This window comes from Stylophora pistillata, chromosome 7, assembly GCF_964205215.1.
Source record: "Stylophora pistillata chromosome 7, jaStyPist1.2, whole genome shotgun sequence".
Lineage (NCBI taxonomy): Eukaryota > Metazoa > Cnidaria > Anthozoa > Scleractinia > Pocilloporidae > Stylophora > Stylophora pistillata.
In genome coordinates, this window is record NC_142525.1 from 16453122 (window position 1) to 16474665 (window position 21544).

The following is a 21544-nucleotide window of genomic DNA, read 5'->3' on the forward strand; positions in this document are numbered from 1 at the left end:
TAAAATTTTATGCTTTTATAAGTGTTCTTTATTCAGTGTTTTAACAGATATACACCTAAAGGCCGACTTACACATTTAATTGCTCTTTCGCAACACTTGAGAACATATTTTGAAGCCCTAAAAAATGTCACTGCACCCCGCATCAATGCTTCACCAAGAAACTCGCTCGAAAGATTTTGCACATGAAATCAGAACTGTGGCTATTTCGATTGCGTTATTATGAAAACAAAATTACCCGTAAGCTTTTTGAATATATGGCTGTAAATAAGCATGCTAATACGTAAGTATAGCTCCGATCAACATTTGGTTCTGAAAGGAACCTCGAAATATTAAAACTACCCTCATGATAAAAGGAAAATGTGATTCATAAAAATTACGATAATTAGAAAAATTTGAACAATCATAATGACAACAATATTGATAATAACTATAATAAAAATAATACTGATAACAACGATAATAGTAGTGATACTAGTAACTTTAATACTACTAGTCATAATGATAATGATGATAATGAAGCTGATCGCTTCCGAAAGGAGAATATCTGTTTACAATACCCTTTAAAAGTCTTTTTGTACCAATTCTAATAAAGTTCGTCGCTCAAAGACATATCTAAGATAGAATTAACGAATACTACATATACATTCTTAAGCATACAAAATGTATTTACATCGCCAATCAACGGTGTAATAGGAACCTTGACATGTTTTGTTTTCCTAATGTAAAAGCCTGGTAAACACCAAAGTTAAAAGCAAAATTAATTAAACTAACTGCTACTAAAGGGTAAGTATTTTCCTAAAACTGACTTTCAAATTGATCGCCATGTGATCTTATTTTTATTAAGAACTTTAGCAAAAGAGAGGAGAACAAACTATTCTTCCTTAATTGGTGACAGATTTTCATCGCCTACACGACCAAGTCCTCAACGTTTGCATACATCTGCTTGTCGTAGATTTTCATATTTATCAGCCTCTATGGAGGAAGGAAAAGTATAGAAACATTACTCTGATGTCCATCAGAAGTTCTTTGTTTATGACCTTATCGAAATGTTCAAACGTTTGGTATATAACTATGGTACCAAAGTCTGCAGTTGTACTTAGTTGGCTGACTAAGCAACTTGATTAAGACTACAGGCACACAGTTTATTCATTTTTTATCATTTATATAGCGCAATTTCCACTTAGCCCAATAGTCGCTGAGTTTATCGAAGATATACCACTCCTATGTTCTCGACAATTTTATAAAATAAATGACGACATATCTTTTGATGACTCCTCATAAGATCACCGAATGTAACAAGTTTACCTTGTGTAATGTTTCCATAGCTTTGAGTTGGTTCCTTAGGTCAAAGAACGTTGGTCTTGAATCCGGGTCATCTTGCCAGCATCTCAACATCATGTCATACCTATGTTTCATGTAACACAGGTTGGTACTTGGTATACGTTGATGTATAGTGTATTACATTAAATTGAAACGAAACACGGGAATCATTTTCATCGTTATTACAGAAACTGGTAACTTATTGTTTCTGAAATGTCGCAAAGAAGCTAATATTTGCCAAAGTTTAACCAATGAACATCTCCATAAAGTAAAGAATGAACTCAATTACATAAGCAGAAAACATGCAATAGATTGAGGCTTTCTATTCACTCCCTAAATATATCTTAAAAAAACTTTGAATCGAAGGAGACTTTAAGGCTTACAATTTATCATCCACATGTTGTGGTTTTGGCATTCTGTAGCCCTGCTGAAGTAAGTTTGCAATTTTCTTGCCATCCATCCGTGGATACGGTGAACCACCTGATATAAAGAAACGTTTGGAAACTATTGCATAACGTGCACAAGTCTATAGCTATGCTTAGATATTTATCAAAAACGAAGAAATGATCAAAAATGATACATGAAATTCAACAGGTTCTCTCAGTCAGGGAGAAAACCATTTAAATTAAATTATTTCCAGCAATTTCTATCGGTGAAACCAATGCATACCAGCGGTGAATCATACAAAAGAATGTTTTCTGGCATTGTTTAAATTTCCCCTTATTTTCATGGTATTGCATGACAAATAGACAAACATGAAGATCCGAAGATCCACTGACCCACTGATCGGGAAAATTACTCTGTGAAGCGTCTCTCTCGTGAGTCCACCTACACAGAAAATCTCTGTTCCCAATTTCAACCCTTACCTCGTTCGTAAAATGGAAGGTCACCATCAAAGGCTAGCCTTGGTCGCGCTTTAATGTTATTAAACATAAACCTCTGGGTTAAAAATAACTGTAGACATAAGACCTTCTCTGTTGCTAATGTAATGTAATTCATTCAAAACGAATAAAAAAGTATTACCTATAGTAAAAATCTCATAAAGGACAACTCCATAGCTCCATCTACGACGCAATAAAACAACGTAGAAAGTTTAGTAATTGTCGGGCATTTTAAAATAGTCGACATTCCTGTCCCTGATAGCAGTATAACTTTCAGCAATATCAATAATTTGTTCATACTAAGGACTTATCAAACATCATCAAAATACACTTTTCGTTATATTCTGTAAAAATTATTGCCACCAGTGAATCTTTATGGCTAAATGAAATAGAAAACGAAAACAAATTTCATTTCACAAGACTTACACATCACTTTTGGTTGTATATTTTCCATATAACAGCGCCTCATATGCAGTCCACTTTACTGGAAGACGACCCTTAGAATTTTGAATAGAAAATGAATCTAAGCAAAGGGTGACTTAAAAATTCCCAAATTCCTAACATTGACCAAATTATTTCTAATCCAAAACTTCTGTCTCAAAGTTAGCTAGGACCACAATCTTATATCACCAGTGTTTGGAAACGCTGCTCAAATATATTTCGCAAAACGGAATCAAGATCAGATAACTTCCACTATAGTTCCATGACTTGAAATGTCGAATTTTCAGAGTTGCCTTTTAATGATACTGATGCTTGCACCGCAACCCAAGCTGATCTTTGCTTACTCCCAATCTGGGACGTCCATTCGATCACTTTGAACTTATAGGAAACGGTACAGTCTACTAATTTCGCTGTCGTCTCGAAGAATTGACATAATTTAACCACGGGAGTACTGGAGGTCATCGATTACATATTATGTACTTAATTAAGCGTGACTGTTTGAACTGACCTCGTGAAAATCGAAAAATTTGGCACATAATCGAAAAGTTGAAAACCTTCCTATTTTACCCAGAGATACCTTATAGTAAACTCAGAAACGTGGTAAGGTTTTTTTTTCCCAGACTTGCTTCTTTATCCAAGAAAATTCACGAAAACTGAAACGAGCGTCGGTAGCCGTAAAATAGCGGAAATCAGTGCCCTGAGTAGAGGCAAATGAACTTTGCTCATGAAAAGCGCAAAAGAAAGCAAGCTGGTATCAACTCAACAAATTCGTAAAGGAGGGATTGAGGCGTGGCTTAGGTCTAAAGCGCGACCGTTTCATTTAATTTTGACATCACGGACCGCTTTTAAAAATTACCAACATTTCAAAATCCAAATATAGCATTTTTGTAACACATTTTCAATTATCATATTTACCATGCGGCATAGCTCAGAATCGGTTCAGGTTAAGCTCATGATAAGTGGAAATAGTGTTATTTTCGAAGATATAAAAATTAATTTGGGGCTTTTCATTTCCGCACGGAAAAATCAGGTTGAACCTTGTGAAAATCGCAACATCGTCATTTACGTCACGACTTCATCTAATCAGGCACCCCGTTGTTAAATCCGGAATTTCAAGCACATTTTAGAAGTTAGCACCGTGGTCGATCAGGAAATCAATACAGTAAGCTAGCCTTGCATAGCTAATCACGGCAGATTGGTTTTTACCTCTGCTTTCGTTTCAAATTCTCATCCATTTCCCATGGCGGAATTGTTTACAATAACACATTTCTTAAGCTAGCGGAGGGCGTCTGTTTTTCTTTGGGTATTCGAACACCTAGAAGTCCTAAGAAAATTCTTAAGTAAACATGGGCTTCACTGTGGACTTGAAAGAGGACAATTCAATCATTTATAACGGCAGGTCAAATGTTCTTTGCCGAAGATGTTGAAGACGGAAAGCAATCTGTGTGGAGATGCGACACACTCAAGCATTCGTCGGGCAAGGGTGAAATTATTGCAATCTTGTTCCCATCTTATAATTTTACGGCCACGAATATCGATGAATAGGGCTTTTTAACAAACTTGTTTATATGATAATCTTTCTTATCGGTTAGTCATTGCTGTGAAACTTGTTATAGTGACATTACCTAGAAGAGCTAATAAGCAGAACACAAAACAACAAATAACTATAGAAGATTAGGAAAGGATCAAAGGTCAGAGTAATGGCGAAACACAGACAGAGTATGAAATGATTGGAATAGGAGAAGAATACCAAGAATGGAGCTGGAAACAGAAGGAAATAGATGGAGTGAACTAGACCTGAGGATAAATGTATGATAAACAATGTGTTAGTTGAAATTACTACTAAAAACAAAGAATCTTAGCTGAGCTAAGAACGTTCTTCCCAAATTGAGAGTTTTGGTTACAAAACTCAAGGAAATTGGTTGGACTGGAAACTGTTCTCAAATTAAAACAACTAAGTCGAGAAAAAGGTAATTCTTTCGAAAAACAGACGCCCTCCGCTAGCTTAAGGAATGTGTTATTGTAAACAATTCCGCCATTGGAAATGGATGAGAATTTGAAACGAAAGCAGAGGTAAAAACCAATCTGCCGTGGTTAACTATGCAAGGTGCTAACTTCTAAAATGTACTTGAAATTCCGGATTTAACCACGGAGTACCTAATTAGATTATGTCGTGACGTAAATGACGATGTTGCGATTTTCACAAAGTTCAGTCTGGTTTTTCCGTGCGCAAATGAAAAGCCCCAAATCAATTTTTATATCCTCAAAAGCAACACTATTTCCACTTATCATGAGCTTAACCTGAACCGATTCTGAGTTATGTCGCATGGTGAAAATGATAATTGAAAATGTGTTACAAAATGCAATATTTGGATTTTGAAATATTGGTGATTTTTAAAAGCGGTCCTTGGTGTCAAAATTAAATGAAACGGTCCCGTTTTAGACCTAAGACATACCTCGATCCCTCCCTTACAAATTTGTTAATTTGATACGAGCTTGCTTTCTTTTGCACTTTTCATGAGCAAAGTTCATTTGCCTCTACTCGGGGCACTGATTTCCGCTATTTTACGGCTACCGACGCTCGTTTCAGTTGTTGTGAATTTTCTATGATAAAGAAGCAAGTCTGGGAAAAAACCTTACCACGTTTCTAAGTGCACTATAAGGCATCTCTGACTGACTGAAATACGAGGATAGTCATTTTTCGGTCCATGTGCCACCTCTCACGCGGTCTTCAAAAACAGTCGCTCTTAACTGCGTTGGAGAGGCGAATAGGAAAATATTTGGCTCGATCATACTTATCACATGACTACTAAGTGTTGAAAATTTCAACCTAAATAGGATACGATAGACGGGCATACACAGCCACATGAACACAAAAAAAGAAATGCATTTAAAACTTTCCTTTATTTTTCCTGTCAGAACAAGAAACTCCCATTCCTTTAAGTTTTGCAACGAAGCGAGGGCAGCAGGGCCGGACAGCTTTTTCCGGACTGGTTCACGTCGACCCGTCCGGCCCTGCTCACATCAGCTTTCGTTATGGTTTCCTATGAGATTACGCGAGCGGGGCCGGAGGGGCCATATGATAATAAGGCATACTGGCTATCCTTGAAAAATGACAAGCACTTTTAGCAGTCTTGACAACAAGTAATTGGCCACAACATCACTTAGATCTTGCCCTAGTTTTCTAGAAAGTTTGATGAGTTGGTTAATATTGTCCGACAGCTAAGCAAGTTTTGGAATGATGCAACTCATCTCTCACTCCCAACGTTATATTGCCAGCGGACAAAATGCTAAGAGGGTATCTTGGGATAGATGCAGTGGCTTTAGCGCCTGGATGGATTTTGCGAAGAAAATTTGATTGGTGGAGATTTCGCGGAAAAACTAGGTTTTTCCTTCGCAGGAAATGTGATCGGTCTATCGATTCGCAAAAAATTTCAACAGCATAGAAAGCAAGAATCGCTTAAAAAAGCTTTATCAAGAAAGTTTATGACGTCACATCATGTTGGATCTTTAGCTAGATAAGCAGTCGTGCTTGCAATAAACGCGCAGCAAGAATTCATTTTTAGCAGAGGTTCAATCGTGAATAAGAAAGCATCAACAACAACAGTTAGAAAGTGATTGCAAAGGAAATACTGTTTTTAAAAATTATCGTAAATAAAAACATAATTAGGTTTCGAAATAAAAAACAAAGGTTTGCATGGTAATTTTGACACTGGGAACGCGCGCCGATACATTTCTTAATCATAGGTATCATGATTCATTAGAAAAAGGTTTTAGAAAGTGCCTCAAAAAACTCAAGACGTCAAATTTTTATAAACATACGAATACATGTCATGCGATGGAGCAAAGCCTATTTCTTTCGTATTACCTTTGTCCTTCTCTCATAGATATTTTCTTCTTGCACATTTCTAGCCATTCCAAAATCTGTAACTTTACATGTTTCATCCTCCCCGACCAACACATTACGAGCTGCGAGGTCTCGGTGGATGATCTAACGGCAAGGAGAAAAAAATAAACAGTCTGAGATTGTGTGACTCCGGATGAAGTACAGTCTTCATAGCACCGAACAGCACAAGGGGTTGTATAATACCGCTAGAAGGTAGTGTTGCACAAGATTTGTGTTCACGCGCACAATAGAAAACCTAACGCGTCCCACATATTTATGAGTACCCTGTTCCTCAAGAGAAAGATGACGCAAGAATATAGTGACTAATTGACATTCAGTTAAATGGTGACAGTTAACAAATAAGGAAGCCTTGACTGCGTTCTGTTCTTTAGTAAAGCACGCAGGAAGTGGCTAGAGCAAAAAAGAAGTGTAGGAGGAAACATGAGATGTGTTGGAGGGATTTTCCCCTCTTCTTGAGTGCTTTAGCCGCTTCCAAGTGCTTTACGACAGAACAGTGCGCAACCAAGGCTTCTTTAGTTGTTCTATGATAAATAATCTGTCAAACTGGCCACGCACCACCTACCACTTTCAAAACAAATCTTTATTTTTCGATGCGAAAACAGTGTTTTCAGTTCTATACTCTCATAAAACACTATACAATAAGCCAATCAGAATCCTTGTTGGAATGGCTCAAATAATCTTACTGATTGAATGGGACTGAGGCTGTCAAAAACTCCAAACTGTCAAAGATCACAATCTTCAGTAGCTCACACACTAAAATAGTTCGGAAGGTCGTATTAAACACTTTTGCTTGAGGTTCTTTAGTCTTAATACAGAATCTAAGAGTTAAACGTTCAGAAAGATGCGGCCGAATTGTGACTTACAAAACTACGAAAGTTTTCTACGCGACAATCAGAAAACAAACTGCGCAAGGCGTGTGTTTTATGAGTAAATGACAGCCAAGATGAGGGCGATTTACAACTCGACAGTTTTGACTGATGTGGCCTTACACTCAACGGATCTGAAAGGATATCAGATCAAGCTCTTAGTTGTTCGCACGAAGGGCGAAAAATGTAATTTCTGAGGCTTGCTTTATTGTGATGACCGGAGATCGGCAGTCACTCTGACAACATCATGATTTGTATTAATTTGAACAGTTATGCCTGTTTGGTAATACATTCATCATTCCTTTTGTTCTGTTTTGTTTTTGAACAGGAAACTATATATGCTATACTAGTGTAAAATGTAAAGTTTTGTTAACTCACAAAGTCCATTTCGTTTTTCCTTTAAGGATTTTCGCGTTATATTGAATTACGTAATAGGTATGTTTGCAAATATCTGTTTAGTTAAATCATTGAATTTGAGTATATGAAAATCATATATGTGTACTGCGGTTTCATGAAATTTATGAAAGCGATCCTAGCAGTAATGAGCCTGCAATCGCGTTCAAATCCAGCGCAGTGTTACCTTATGTTAAAGGTCTTTCCGAACAGCTTCGCCGCTACCTACAGCAACAAGGTGTACGCGCTGTCTTCAAGTCGGAAGCTACACTAAGATCAGAGCTAGTAAGAGCGAAAGACGCTGTTAAACCGGCCAAAGAAGAGGGCGTAGTATACAGGATTCCCTGTAAACGCAGCAAAGTTTACGTCGGCGCGACTAAGAGACCGAGACATCCGACTACCCAGACCTTCGCCATTTCAGAGCACGCCCAAAACACCGGACACCAGCCGCTTTGGAACGAGGTTAAGTTTATTGATCGCGATGGTCACTGGTACACTCGCAGGGTCAAAGAAGCTATTCATATAACACTTCACCCTAACAGCATCAACAAGGAGTGTGGAATAGAGATTCCTGAAGCTTGAATGGACACAATCAAAAAACGCAACAACAGGGGAGCTGAACAAGAGCGGACTGCCAAGAGAACAATTCTCTAACATCGAGGATCGAAACGCCCCAATCACAGCTGTGGAATACCAGCTTATTACAGCGGAACATTCTGCTTTATAAGAAGACCCCAAACCAGTCGACCTTATCGCCTGATGAAGAGTAGCAGTATGCTGTCGAAACGTCGCGATTGACATCATAAGTAACTATATCGTGATACAAACGATAGTACTTTATTATTATTATTATTTTTTTTTTTTTGGTTCTTCTGTTGCTCCTTCCGGGTCGCTTATTCCGAAATTTCACTATTAATGAACGAAAAAACAGCTAGAGACAAGTCGGGTATGTAAGTGGACCAACAAAGTATAAATTTGCAGATGGCGTGACAGTTTTAGCTCTGCTACGTATTTTGCACTTTCATAGAAATATATATATATATATATATATATATATATATATTCGTTATTTTGGGCCGATTAGATCACTGCTGATCCAATGTACAAGAGTAAGATTATCGTCCACGGTCGCTTGCTGAACATTTCACTTTGATAGAGCACGCTCTTTCAACCAATGACAGTGCGCGTTATAGCTGAACTTCAGAATATACAATCATAAAAATTTAATAATAATGATGATAAAAATAGTAATAATGATAACAACATTGAGTTGTTGAGTGAAGCTGGGCATTCTATTGTTACTTACCATCACTCACTCAAGTGAGTATAACCGCAATTCAGATATATGCATTTCATATATTCGTTGTGCTTGATTTATCATCTTTCGGGTTTATGTCAGACTAATTTGATGACCTGCTCCCAGTTGGCTTGTTAGCTCAATTTGTAGAGCGCTGCACTAGTATCGCAGAGGTCAGTGGTTCGAATCTCGTACAGGCCTGAATTTTTTCAGGTCTGATTTTCTCTATTGCTTAAATAGTGCTCTTTACTGCGAGGATCGTGCACAAATACCGCAATTCAGATATTTGAATTTCATATATTCGTTGTGTTATCACTCACTCACTCACTCATTTCGACCAAGTGTGTAGCTTCACCTCTTATATAAGTAGCTACAAAAAATCAATGAATTCCGAAATTCCTACTGTAACAAACAAACAAAGGAACCAATTCTTATCATTTGCCCCAGCTTAGAAATATAAATGACATTTTTCATTGGCCCCTCAGGAGATATAAGGACCCAGAAGCATCTCTCTGAAGAATAAACACGTGACTACTCGTCAGGTAAGAATTCATCAGTTACATGTTATGTAAATGTTCAAAGAAGCAAAACTGTTATCTGATTTCATCTAACAAAAAGTTTCAAAAATTCTTAAACTTACAGATTTCGACGACAAGTAACTCATTCCATCAGCGAATTGCCAAGCGAACTTCATCAGTTGTTGTGACCTCAAGTTTGTTTGTGGTTTTATATCCGGGTCTTTGTAGTAAGTGTCATTTAATCCACGGCTCTTTCTCAAGTAACCCAGCAGGTCTCCAAAAGGAACATATTCTATTAACACCAGCAGCGGCTCTGTGAAAATACGTCAGAAATGATAACGGTTCTAATTACAGCGGAAGTACATTTTTTAGATAAGCTATTGTGCCCGACTAAGAATCTATTTTATCTCCAGTAGCCTCTTAACAAATATATTTTGCGGTCTCCCTTCCTCGATCAAGTGAAAATATATTGAACGAAGAGGAAATTATCATGTATTAAAGGTTTTTTTCGGTGGCTATAACAACGCTCTTTTTTCGCCTGTTGCCTATATGAACTTTGCCAAATGCGTGCGGAATACGTGATCAAATGCAAGTTGATCAAGTTGTTGAAAAGGAAAGGACATGTGATGCGAGACACATAGCCTGATGCGGCGATCTAATTGGTAAACATACTTACCCTAATTCGGTGATTTCATTGGTGTGAGCAACGCACTATTCGATGTGCTTAACATAGTTATTTTACATATTTAAAATGACAATTATGAAATCGGTACGATTGAAATTAAATTGAAGTCTTCTAGAGCTTAGTTGCTTCTCTCGACAGCTAAGTAAAGAACAGCTACTTAAGTCTGCGTCTACTGCTTTCAATAATATTCACCACAAATGAATGCACAACGAAATCCACCGTCAAGTCTTAATAACAATCCTTATTGCGATGACTTTTTTCATATAAATTATGGTTTTCAAAAAGGATCTCCAACAAAAGACAAAACAAAAAAATACTTTCGCACATTAAAACTAAAACTATATAAAATATATAAAAACAAAAACAACTTATTAAGTTAAAATTCATATGGATCACAGATTTAAAAATAACATGGTAGGAAACTCATTAAGTGACAAGTTTAAAAGACTACGTTTAAACATATTAAGATTAACGGATTGCCTGATTGCTTGGGTAAGTGAGTTAAAATCCTTTATGGCATGAAATGCTGTCCATTGTCTACCCCAGTTCCTCTTGACACTTGGAAGTGTGAGATTTAGCTTAGTCTGGTATTATAAGCATGTTGTTCATGCTGTCTTATAAAGTTCATATCATGCCTAACAAGTCCATTTAAACACTTATTCACCTAAATACATCTTCTCTGAAAACGCCTTTTTTCTAATGGAACCCACTTAAGAGTGGCACGCGCATGCGTAGCAGATGAATAAAGTTGTCTGTTTAAAATTATTTTAGCAGCCTTATTCTGCAAGACTTGCAAACTGGTCATTAAGGTTACATTATTCTTGTTTCTCTCAACAAGGTCTGCATAATCAAATAAAGGCATGACAAGACTATTATAAAAAAGAAGGCGCGCATTGAAAGGTAATAAATGCTTAATGTGTTTAAGAAGACCAAGCCTTTGATTAATTTTGCTAGCAATGTACTCGACATGATTTGTCCATGTAAAATCTGATGATATAAAAATTCCAAGGTATTTGAAGCTGTTGACTTTATTTACATTGTGGTCGAAGATTGATAGAGACAGCTATTTTGCTTTCCAATTTCCTATTACTACCTAAAAGCATACATTTGGTTTTTTCAAGGTTCAGAGTAAGCTTGTGAGCATTCAACCAATTAGCTACGGCCAACAAGTCGCGATTTAGCTTATCACTGATCTCATGGGAAGATGAGCCGTAACGGTAAGTCTTTCGGGAAATCAATTTTGATGTGTTACACATCAAAAACTGACCATCAGGTGGCAACTCTCTCTTAAACCTCCTGAGCTCCGTTGCCTGTACTTTCAAAAGCTGTATGTCGAACACAAACTGAATGAATGGATCATGAGGGAGTCAGCTTACCAGATTCTGTAACACATCCCAGAAGTTTGATGACGTGGGGATGTGGTTTTAGCTGCTTCATTGTGTCAAGTTCCGTCATCAAATCTCTCTTGTCTGATTCTGCAGCGTTAACTACAAACAAAACCAGCTAAGATGAGAGGATTTAATTTTAACATTACCATTCATTAGTATGAGATGCTCTCGGTAAAATTTCATCTGAAAGAAGAAGCTGAGGAAAAATTTACAGAGCCGCTCGCGTGTATGGCAGCACCTCACACGCGCATCAAGTGCGTGTAAATATACGTTATTGACCAAGCGTGAGGTCAAGATGACTGGATATTGGCCGAGTTTTATTTTAGCATTTTATGGACCGAGACTTCGTCTCGGTCCATAAAATGCGAAAAAAGAACGAGGCTAATATCCAACCATCTTGACTGAGCAAGCTTGGTTAATAAAGGATTTATTACATTGCTAAAATATTTCGCTTTATTAAGAATTAAGAATGACTTGTTTACATGTGAAGTGAAAAGTGAAAAGTGAAAAGTGGAAACCTTTGTTTAACTTCGAATTACAAATAGCAAACAACTATGTTAATATCTTGGAAGATACAAAAACTAAAAATTAAATAGACCAAACAATTGTGAATAGAAATAAGATATTTAAGTTTTAAGCTAAATTACAAAAAGAACAACAATCACGATCAAATTTATACCATTCACAGTCAGTTTAAACGCCTTCGTCGTAGGAGCGGTTCTGAGTGAGTTTGGTAACGAGTTCCAGAGAGCCGGGAAAGAAAGCTAACTGTGTTTGTAGCACAGCAAACCCACGAGAATCGTTTCCGTGTCTTTGTTTTGACTATCCTCTGCCGCATTTTGCGTTTCCATCGCCGAAATTGTCCAAGAATTATCAATGTAGTTCTAATTAATTTTTTTTTCCGCGCGGGATCAATGCGGGCAATCCCGAGCGGGTAAGATGGGCCCATCTTGCCTGCTCGGGTAGCCAATCAGAAGACAGGATTCACTTCATCTCACGGGCGCTGCGAGTAATGTGCAGAAGAAAAACAAATACCTGCAGTAGTATTTCAGCTACACTACTCAACAGACACTAATATAGTGAACCATTAGGTTTCGGCCGAGCACCAGCGTACAATAATGAAGAAACATACATACAAAACCGTTGCATTCTCGGTAATCGTTACCAAAGCACACGACAAAAAGACATACCGAGAGCTTATCAACCACTAGCAAACATCGTGGTTAGAACGGCGGCCAGAAAAACACCTACTGTTGCGTTACCCTTGCGTTACTTGGTTTTTTAGTCACGTCACAAGTCATGCGCACTAAGCATAGAGCAGACCTCGTGCTTTCATATTTCGACGGCGTTCCATTACAAACGATAGCACCCAAAGTTTTGTAGATTTATCGTTTCTGTTTTGTTTGCGCACGTTTTCGCCCCAAGATCGGGATAGAGGTACGCCCTTTATAATACTCATTGTAATCGCTCTAACGTTGTTTGTCATTTAATTCCTTTTATTTCTTAATTCATCGGTTCAGTCGCCGACATTCACTGATTTCGCGATATACTTATTTCTTCTTGTATAATCTTTATCATTCGGATCGGCTAGCGATTTTACTTATCGTGCCTTAAATCGATGAAGCTATAGTCAAGTTTCAGCTTGGTTATTGCATCCTTGTTTCAGTTTTACGTGTTGGACCACATTAAAGAATAACATCATTTAACTCTACGTCGTGGTGTTTGTATTCAATGTGAGATTCGACTCAGTTCATCAACCTATCGCCGCTAAACCTGCCACAAAAAACCCCGTAGGGAAAAAAGAGACAGGAAATCTGGGTAGGAACCAGGCCCAAGCTCACGTAACCTTCCTACTAGGCTATATGCACACTTACAAAAAAGATAAATAAATAAACTTAGCAATAGCTGAGAATGTGTCGGCCTAAAATGATTGCCCACGTGCAATCACAAGCTTTAATACTCGTATCGCTATACCCATAATGCATCTATACTCAAGGGCCCAGGCCCTTGTCCTGTTGCTCTCGTGCCCCAGAAATATTTAACTTCCGGCTTATTCGTTGGCACTCAAACGCCAGAAATTCCATTTACAAAAAGGCGTGTTTTTAAACTCATTTGACATTCACTTCATGCATGTTGTGTGTACTCTTTCACACGGTTGCTATCAGTGTGGGATTTGTATTTCACTCGACGTGCGTGATAATTTTTTAAAAGCGTTCCTGCGACGGACAAAAATGCTAAGTTGAGCATTCACACATAATTCGCTTAAACAGCGCGCCCTCCGGATAATCTTACAATTGTGTCAGTAAATCGCACCTTCTACGTAAAACAAATTTAATACATTATGTCAGAGAACTTAAGAATTGACGTGCCCTTTCATTTCGAGCAGAAACTACCGGAATCGAAACGCACGAAGGAACGGGAAATTCTGCGACTTTCGAATGTGTTATTTGCGAACAAAGACAAAATGGCGCCCCGAATGAAAAATCTGGTCACGTGTTAGGCAACGATTTCTAGAAAAAGATCAAGTTCCCTTTTTTATCGAAGAACTTAATTATGATTGTGTTGGTGGAGCGCTTCACGATTTGTTTTGTGTTTTGCTTTGTTTACGTTTTAGTTTTAGTTTTTTTCTTTAATTTCGAGTTAGTAGAAACCATTTGAAGAAGAGCGGAAGCCGTGCAAATTAATTTTCAAGTTTTGTCACACACGTTTTAAGTTCATAAGAATTCCGGTAAATGCAGTGACTCACTCATGTTGGTCAGTTATCTTTCAAAGAAGAACAAATCCAATCTTATTGTCTTGCTAGACGCTCGTTTGTCTCAGTACACACAGTTGATGAGTTTTACTTGACTGGCTTCGTGTAATTTACACGCATTTCACACTCTCACGCGTGAATTTTTAATTGCACGCAGGTGCGTGTAGTGACACACAGCTTCCCCGCTGCACCCGTGTAGAGCAGAGGGTTTGCACGGCCGTCAAGCGCGTGTACTGCTACAGTACACGCAAGCAGTACTGCAAGTATCATCAATCACACAGTTATACCAAAAACAGACCAAAGTGTCGTAAAAGCATGGAGAATAAGAAACAATGCAAACATGACAATTCCAACAGAATATAAACAATTTTAAAATGAGTCAATTCATACTTTTTAACATTTTAATAGCCACTACAGTTGTCCCAGGCCTCCCTCGAAGTTGCTCAGCTGTTCCCTTGGCGACTTGACCGAAAGCACCTTTACCAACGATTTTTTCAACAGACACGTGACCCCTTGGCACTTCCCAGGAGTGTGTTGATGGACGCAGAGGCTCGTAATCAACCACTTGGTGAGCGCTTTGTTCTTTAGTATTGCGTTCTCTACTTATTTCTTTGAGATCCATGTACTCTGCACGAGGCTGGGTGAAATTCCTTGAATATGAGCGGTCGGCCTCCTCATCGTTCAACGGTATTTCGTTCTAAAATGAATAAAAAGAAAGAAACAGTTTTCTTTAATTTTCTACATTTAAACTTCAAGATGTCCCAATTCCTAAGTCTGAACATATTAATGTTTGCCAGTAACATGACGCGGTCATATTTCCAGAAGGGTCCTTTTTTTAATGTTAATTCATCTTGTTTCTCCTAAAAGGGTCAATAAAAATCGTGAAAATAGAAATTTATAAATAAACAAAACTTCTCTTACATCATATAGTTCTTTGCTCTCTTCAAGTGGTCTAAAATGAACGAAAATGTAAGGGTAAAGTCATTTTAGTGTTTATAACTGTTTTGTACCTCAGTTCAAGTACTAACTACTATTTTGTCACAAATGCTAATTTTGGCTAGTCCTCATATGTTATTAACTCATTTGTTCCATCTTAAAACTACATTTTGTTAAAAAAATGATAATAATAATAGTTAATAAAAATCCTTTATTTACCATAATCCCTAAAAATTTACAAAAATCATGTTAAAAGGCTTAAAATGTCTGATAAAAATCTAAGAAAAGCTATTGGATACGCGCTTCGGTTAGTAACGATGATGACAACAACAATAATAATCATAATAATTCGGTTCTCTAGGATAAGACTTGTATTAGACCCAAACTAACTTTGATAACAAAAAGAACCTACATATAAAAATCGCAAAAGCAACTACTAGTTCGTATTGAAAGAATTTCAGGAAGCGTGCATCGAAATTATCCTTACAAAAGTAAATTACATTAAAAAATATATATATATATGAGAAGGGAATGACACTCTTACTCTAAAAAACTGTAAAAACAAATTTTAAAAATGTCTAGCCTATATTTGCCATAGCATTGTCAATTAAAAGATCTGTATCGAATGTCTCAAATGTTCTTTTCTTCTTTCTTGTACCTCTTGAGCATAAGATGGTGCATCGTCGTAAGAGCGCAAAGGAGATTTCGGCTCTAATCCAAGACATAGTGGTAGAGTATGTTTCACATTTCTTAATGGATATATTATTATAAATAATAATAATAATAATAATAATAATAATAATAAAAGCATTTATTTATATACAATAAAAATACAGCGTGGCTGATGTGCTCGTCTGTAAGTCAAGTCTAAGAGAGAGAAAACAAAATAACTGTCGCAATTAAAGTAACAAATACACGATTAAAACAAATTTAAGATTCTAGCGACATCACATGCTATAAAATCAATTGATTACTTAAAATTGTCTAACGAGCTGTCTATACCGATAGTGAAACTTATTCGATGTGCAAGTCGTTTTCTGTTTTTGGTGAGCATAGAAGTAGCATCGAGTCACACAGCATTAGCAAGAACCTAAAAGGTAATCCGGATCTCTACTTTCAGCAATTCAATTATCATTATGAACTGTAACAAATGCTTACTTCTAAAGAGAGCAATCCCTCGTCTTATTGGATGGAAACTCGTAACAAATCAATCCGAGTGACAATAAGACTCACCTTTGCTTTGCCGCTGCAGATTCTACCAAAGAAAGAAGCAAAAGGTGAGGGCAAAACTACGAAACCAAAGTAAGATGGCACCTCAAGGAAAAGCAAGAATTATTTACCTTTTTTGTGAATCCACACCACATGGATACCGAGAATGATATTGAATAGAAGAAGAACTCCGATGATGGATCCAAGTAAAACGTATTTACAAGAACATTCACAAATTTTCATCACTGTAAAATAAAGGTTCGTAGACCAATTCACTTATATTCATTCGCTCAGACAGCTTCAAGTTATTTTATGACTTGCAAAATACTTAATTGAGTAAAAGCAAAATCAAGTAGCCTTGAGCCTGTTCATAACTGGCCTCCTGATCGTGAAAGATTTACATGCTAAATGCATTTACTGAGGCGCTTGAGGATGGTAATGTTACTATGAAGCGTTCGTATACAATTATCTGGTGAAAACAATTCTTCCAATTTACAAATTAATATACAAAACATGATTAACAGCAACAAAGATTTTACTGATATCAACCAAAACATGATGATGGGTTACCATAGCCGCCATGTTCATCTTGATGGTTGGTGTATAATCATGATGGTTACGTATAACCTAAGGTTGCAAAAAAAAAAATTCCTGATAGTTAAGAATTTTCCTCACGACATGCTGCGCACCTTTACCTGTCGCGTCTTCTCTGGCAATGGTTGTTTTGGTCGTGCTGGAAGGTGCATCAGAAGGTATCTCATCATCAGAAATCGCCTGGATTGATCCCGGGTCAACTGAAAAGTCTCCGAGGCCTTTGCCTCCAGCTGCAGCTGCCTTGCTCAGAACTGACAAAACTTTACTTATCTCTTCATTTTGATTGAATTCCAATGAGAGATAGACAGTTATACTGCCGCACCTGGGGATAATAACGGAGCCACGACTTATCTTGCAAAGAGAATTCCAGAAATGTTTCTATTGGTAAAGTACAAGAAGGTAGCCGCAATAAAAATTATATTTATTTCTTTAAAGGATAAATACGAGTTGTAATTTTTAGCGGCCTCATGAGAGCTTTTGATAACCTTTTGTAACCTCTACAAAAGCTGTAAAGGACGCAAAGACTCATAATATTATTCAGTGTTTTTCCCAGGTTCATAAAAACATTCCAAACAGGAACAATCAAATGCAGCTGAAATTGGCGAACGCCGGTAAAACGATGATGCACCCAGTGGAACTTGCTGTAAATGACTCTCTTACAGCCTTCTATAAAGAATCTAAAAATTACAGTTGCATAATATTCCCAAGACAACATCATACTTGTACTTTGTAGCCTCTACTGCTTTCAAAGATGGAACTTCTTCTTTGAGCACTTCAGCAACCTAATCAGGTATTAAGTGCAAAGCTATCGGTTAATAATCTAAAATATAGGAAGTTTCTTTGAAGCACATAGCATACCCAACCGCTTTGATATCTTCGTTCTTTTTAGGGTTCAAATTCCACTTCTCGCTCCCTATTTCAAGTTTCAGAGTTAGAATTTTTTAACAAGTATTCTACGAGGTGCGCAGCGCCGAGTCTGCTATGATGATATTAAATTGGGCATGCCTGAGTAGAATAATTTCATTTAGTAAAACCAACGCCAAAAATAACTCAACCATCTAGCTATTATTTCCGTTTGATAGCCGCGAATGGGACGTAATTGTTCTCTTTAGGAAAGGCGAGCAAAGGAAGCGGTCCATGGCTGCTGGATGGAATTGGACTTTCGCTCGTCGCAAATGTTTTCGCGAAATGTAAACAAATCGTATGACGCATTTAGCAAATAAAAACTGCTTATTTTCCCATTAGACACGTTGAAGTATTTTCATACCGAATATAGTGCCTTTCATAAAGGATAATATTTGTGTACGTTATGAGCTTGGAGAAAGGTTACAAGCTCCTAACCTGGCTCCGTTCAGCCAATCAGAAGGCGAGAAATTTTACTGATGCAAAATAACGAGTCTTTGTCCGTACCAAACCAGAGGAGGTACGTTTTTTAAGCATTCAAGGCGTGCAAACTAGAGCGATGCAAAATAAAATTGTCACACTCAATTTATGAGTTCGAAGTTTTTCATAGTTCTTGATTTCAACTGTGAGATTTTGTCCTGAATAATTTTATCCCACAGTTAACCCACTCGTAATATTAATAATCTGCTGTAACTGTTTAAGTACTTCGATAGGTTGTTGTAGATCGCCTTTATTTCTTTTACTTACTTTGGACCGTAGCTGCTGAAGGGTTTCTTGAAGATTGTTGTTGCAATCTCTATTAGTGACGGTTAACTTAATGTTGAATTTGTCGTCAGTTACAACTTTAGAAAGAAAAAATTCAAATATTTACATTCGTATCATACACAGTATCGTACACAAACATTATATGTGAATTTTTATACTTAATGAATTCTACTTTCATTGACAAAAGAGTTTATGCTTCAAAAATGCCAATAATTCTGTTACTTTATAGTGTCGCATCATTTAAAAGAAATGAAACGCAAGAAACTTTTCAAAATCGCTACGTTGCATAACTTTAGATCAAATCTACTTACTGAGGTGAAACCATTTGTAAACCATGTTTAATCCATCTTCAACTTTGCAGCGATACAACCCACGACTGGACTCTTTTACATGAAAAGTAACTTTACTGGGATTATCTTCAGAATTCCAATTCATGACGACATCATCCTTTGTCCACGTAACTGATGGTGTTGGATAACCGTCATAATAACAAGAAAAGCTAACCTCCTCTCCAGATTTCTTACTGAATGTCTGATTTCCGGGGTTAGTGATCGCCGCTGGATCTTTCAATAAAAAACAAAACAACTAACATGGAAAATTTATGTTTTTTATTCTGTTTAACAGGCATACTCACCAAGTGGAACTCCAGGTGCACCAATCAATATGATGCATTATTGAAGAAGGTAGTTCATCCATGAAATTACATTGTATATCGTTAAAGTTAATTTTTACTTTACCGGAGTTAAAAAAGCTTTCGTGACAAATGCATTGTCATACCTAATGCAAAACTGATCTAAATTTAAATGCTCTTGTAACTTAACAGTAGAAACGTTTGAAATTTACAAAGTCGCAAACTCATGTCTCTGGAAGTAGGAGTTCCACAGATCTAGAATCTTCAAATGCAGAATTTATTCCCATGCTTTGAGGATCAATATGATTAGCTTGTGATAAATTCTCAAATCCGGTCACAATTTTGAAGGTTATATTATCAACAGTGACAGGACCGAGATAACTTTAGATCTGCCGACAAATTTAAAGAAAAAAAAAAGAACGAGACGGAGGACAGATATAACTGGACGATACATGACGACAGTCAAGTTCTTAATTAAGGCGCTGCAGAAGAGGCACTCGTGCATGTACTATGTAAACAAGAAGTTTTCCACTTTCTCGAAATAGTATTTTAAGGCGTTGGCAATTTCAGCTTGGCAGTCATCGTCTCACACTTTAATTTGAGAGAATGGAGTGTAATTTATCAGAGTTCTTGCTTGGGAAAACATTTTCGAGCAGTTTTCCAGAATCGCTTTGGATTATCTATGTTCTCCTCTGAGAATTTTTTTTTGGTTACACAACTTTTCTTTTCCAAGCAAGACAAGCCTCATTAACATTTTGAAGTATAATTAAGAAGTTCGTCCCACGGGGTATGTTCCAGATCGTCTCCGAGTAATGTGGGGTCTAAATTTGCATAGTTACAGTAGTAATAGTAATAGTAATCAAAGTCTAATGTCTTTTACGAGGAGAAAGGTTACCCATATTGCCCGAGCCAGAGGCTCATGTATGAAACGCAAGACAACGACCCACCCATCTCACCCCAGGGGAGGACATCCATCACACAGTAATCTCGTGCATGGGAAATTAACGTCTCCTACCCCTAACCCTGCAGGAGACGGGACATCCATTTATTCGTCCCTATCCGAGAATACTAGAATATTTAAACCATTTATTAATGTTATAGAAAGGCAGCATATTCTTCTCAATTATTTTAAGACCTCGAGTGTTGGTCCGGCCGGGGCTCGAACCCTCGACCTCCCACACATCAGTCCAGTGCTCTATCCATTGAGCTTTTAAGTCTTGGTTTCCATTATAGGGCATCAATTTTACAAACAAAAGTAAGTTGAGGGAAGTTGGCATCTTAAAAGCTTTGGAATCATTGTGTGGATAAATGCACAGAAAAAGAGCCAGCGAGGTGGAAGTGGTGCTGATAATCCTTGTGGGTTCTATTGAAAATTGCTAAAGGCTCATATTCCTTAAAAGGAGTCCCTTACAGTCAGGGGAAAAGTATTTAATGTGAAGTAGTAACCCACAGTGTATATCAAACACACCAACAACTATTTCACCTGCATACTTACAGTTCACTATGATGATGGCTGTAGCTATGGTAGGTGTCCCCACTCCATTGCTAGCTCTGCATTGATACTGGATTTTGCTGTTTGGTGTCTTAGGTCTGGTTACATTCACAATGGTGAGTAGTAAGGCATTTGAGAGAACATCAGAACAGCCAACCTCAGTCCACTTAATGCTGGGTTTCGGTTTACCAAACGTAGCACATGTCAAATTCAAGTTGCTCCCCTCGTCGACGGTTTTTACCTCCGGTGAAACTGTCACTACTGGAGCATGTGATAAGAGATGAACTTCCAAATGAATACCTGTATGCGAAGTTATGATTGTCATACTACCTATAGCCACAGCAAAAGGCCTCTATTTTTTTCCATGAGATAGAAAAGCATGACATTGACAATTTCAATGGTATGACTAACTAGCATATCGAATTTGAGCTCTCGAAACGGACCACTTACGTGCCAGTTTTAACGGCTTTAAATTAAAGACTATGTTGGTACTTGCATTGGAAAACATCTAATGAGATGTGACACATCTCACCATTCCCATGAGAATAAATTGAAAAAGGCAGGGT

At 37.4% G+C, this 21544-nt stretch overlaps 2 protein-coding genes and 1 pseudogene across 2 annotated transcripts; 1 reads left to right on the forward strand and 2 right to left on the reverse strand.

Moving 5' to 3' along the window:
* Positions 1-15502, reverse strand: LOC111332245 (proto-oncogene tyrosine-protein kinase receptor Ret-like). Its single transcript, XM_088728038.1, has 10 exons — positions 15370-15502; positions 14839-15145; positions 11685-11795; positions 9746-9936; positions 6511-6633; positions 2628-2698; positions 2344-2384; positions 1704-1800; positions 1306-1405; positions 1-972 (listed from the first exon to the last, which is right to left on the reverse strand). Exons 2-10 carry the CDS (start codon positions 15068-15070, stop codon positions 907-909), a joined length of 1032 nt encoding a protein of 343 aa, XP_088584164.1. The 5' UTR covers positions 15071-15145; positions 15370-15502; the 3' UTR covers positions 1-906.
* On the forward strand, positions 6683-8462 carry LOC148726859 (uncharacterized; annotated as a pseudogene).
* A 478-nt stretch (positions 15503-15980) lies between the features above and the next one.
* On the reverse strand, positions 15981-21303 carry LOC148726860 (uncharacterized). The gene is made up of 7 exons (XM_088726392.1): positions 20982-21303; positions 19167-19418; positions 18838-18932; positions 17908-17969; positions 17289-17509; positions 16725-16838; positions 15981-16639 (listed from the first exon to the last, which is right to left on the reverse strand). Exons 1-7 carry the CDS (start codon positions 21301-21303, stop codon positions 16614-16616), a joined length of 1092 nt encoding a protein of 363 aa, XP_088582518.1. The 3' UTR covers positions 15981-16613.
* Positions 21304-21544: the final 241 nt, after the last annotated feature.

Excerpts from the sequence above, each read along its gene's own strand:
- LOC111332245 (XM_088728038.1), bottom strand. The coding sequence starts at position 15,070 with ATGGATCTCAAAGAAATAAGTAGAGAACGCAATACTAAAGAACAAAGC. Across the intron at positions 9,937-11,684 it reads GGGATGTGTTACAGAATCTG|AGCCGCTGCTGGTGTTAATA; the intron begins GTAAGCTGACTC and ends GTATTTTCACAG. Across the intron at positions 1,801-2,343 it reads TTATGAGATTTTTACTATAG|GTGGTTCACCGTATCCACGG; the intron begins GTAATACTTTTT and ends TCTTTATATCAG.
- LOC148726860 (XM_088726392.1), bottom strand. The coding sequence starts at position 21,303 with ATGACAATCATAACTTCGCATACAGGTATTCATTTGGAAGTTCATCTC. Across the intron at positions 17,970-18,837 it reads TTCAGCAGCTACGGTCCAAA|GTTGCTGAAGTGCTCAAAGA; the intron begins GTAAGTAAAAGA and ends ATACCTGATTAG. Across the intron at positions 17,510-17,907 it reads GTAGAGGCTACAAAGTACAA|GTGCGGCAGTATAACTGTCT; the intron begins GTATGATGTTGT and ends TATTATCCCCAG.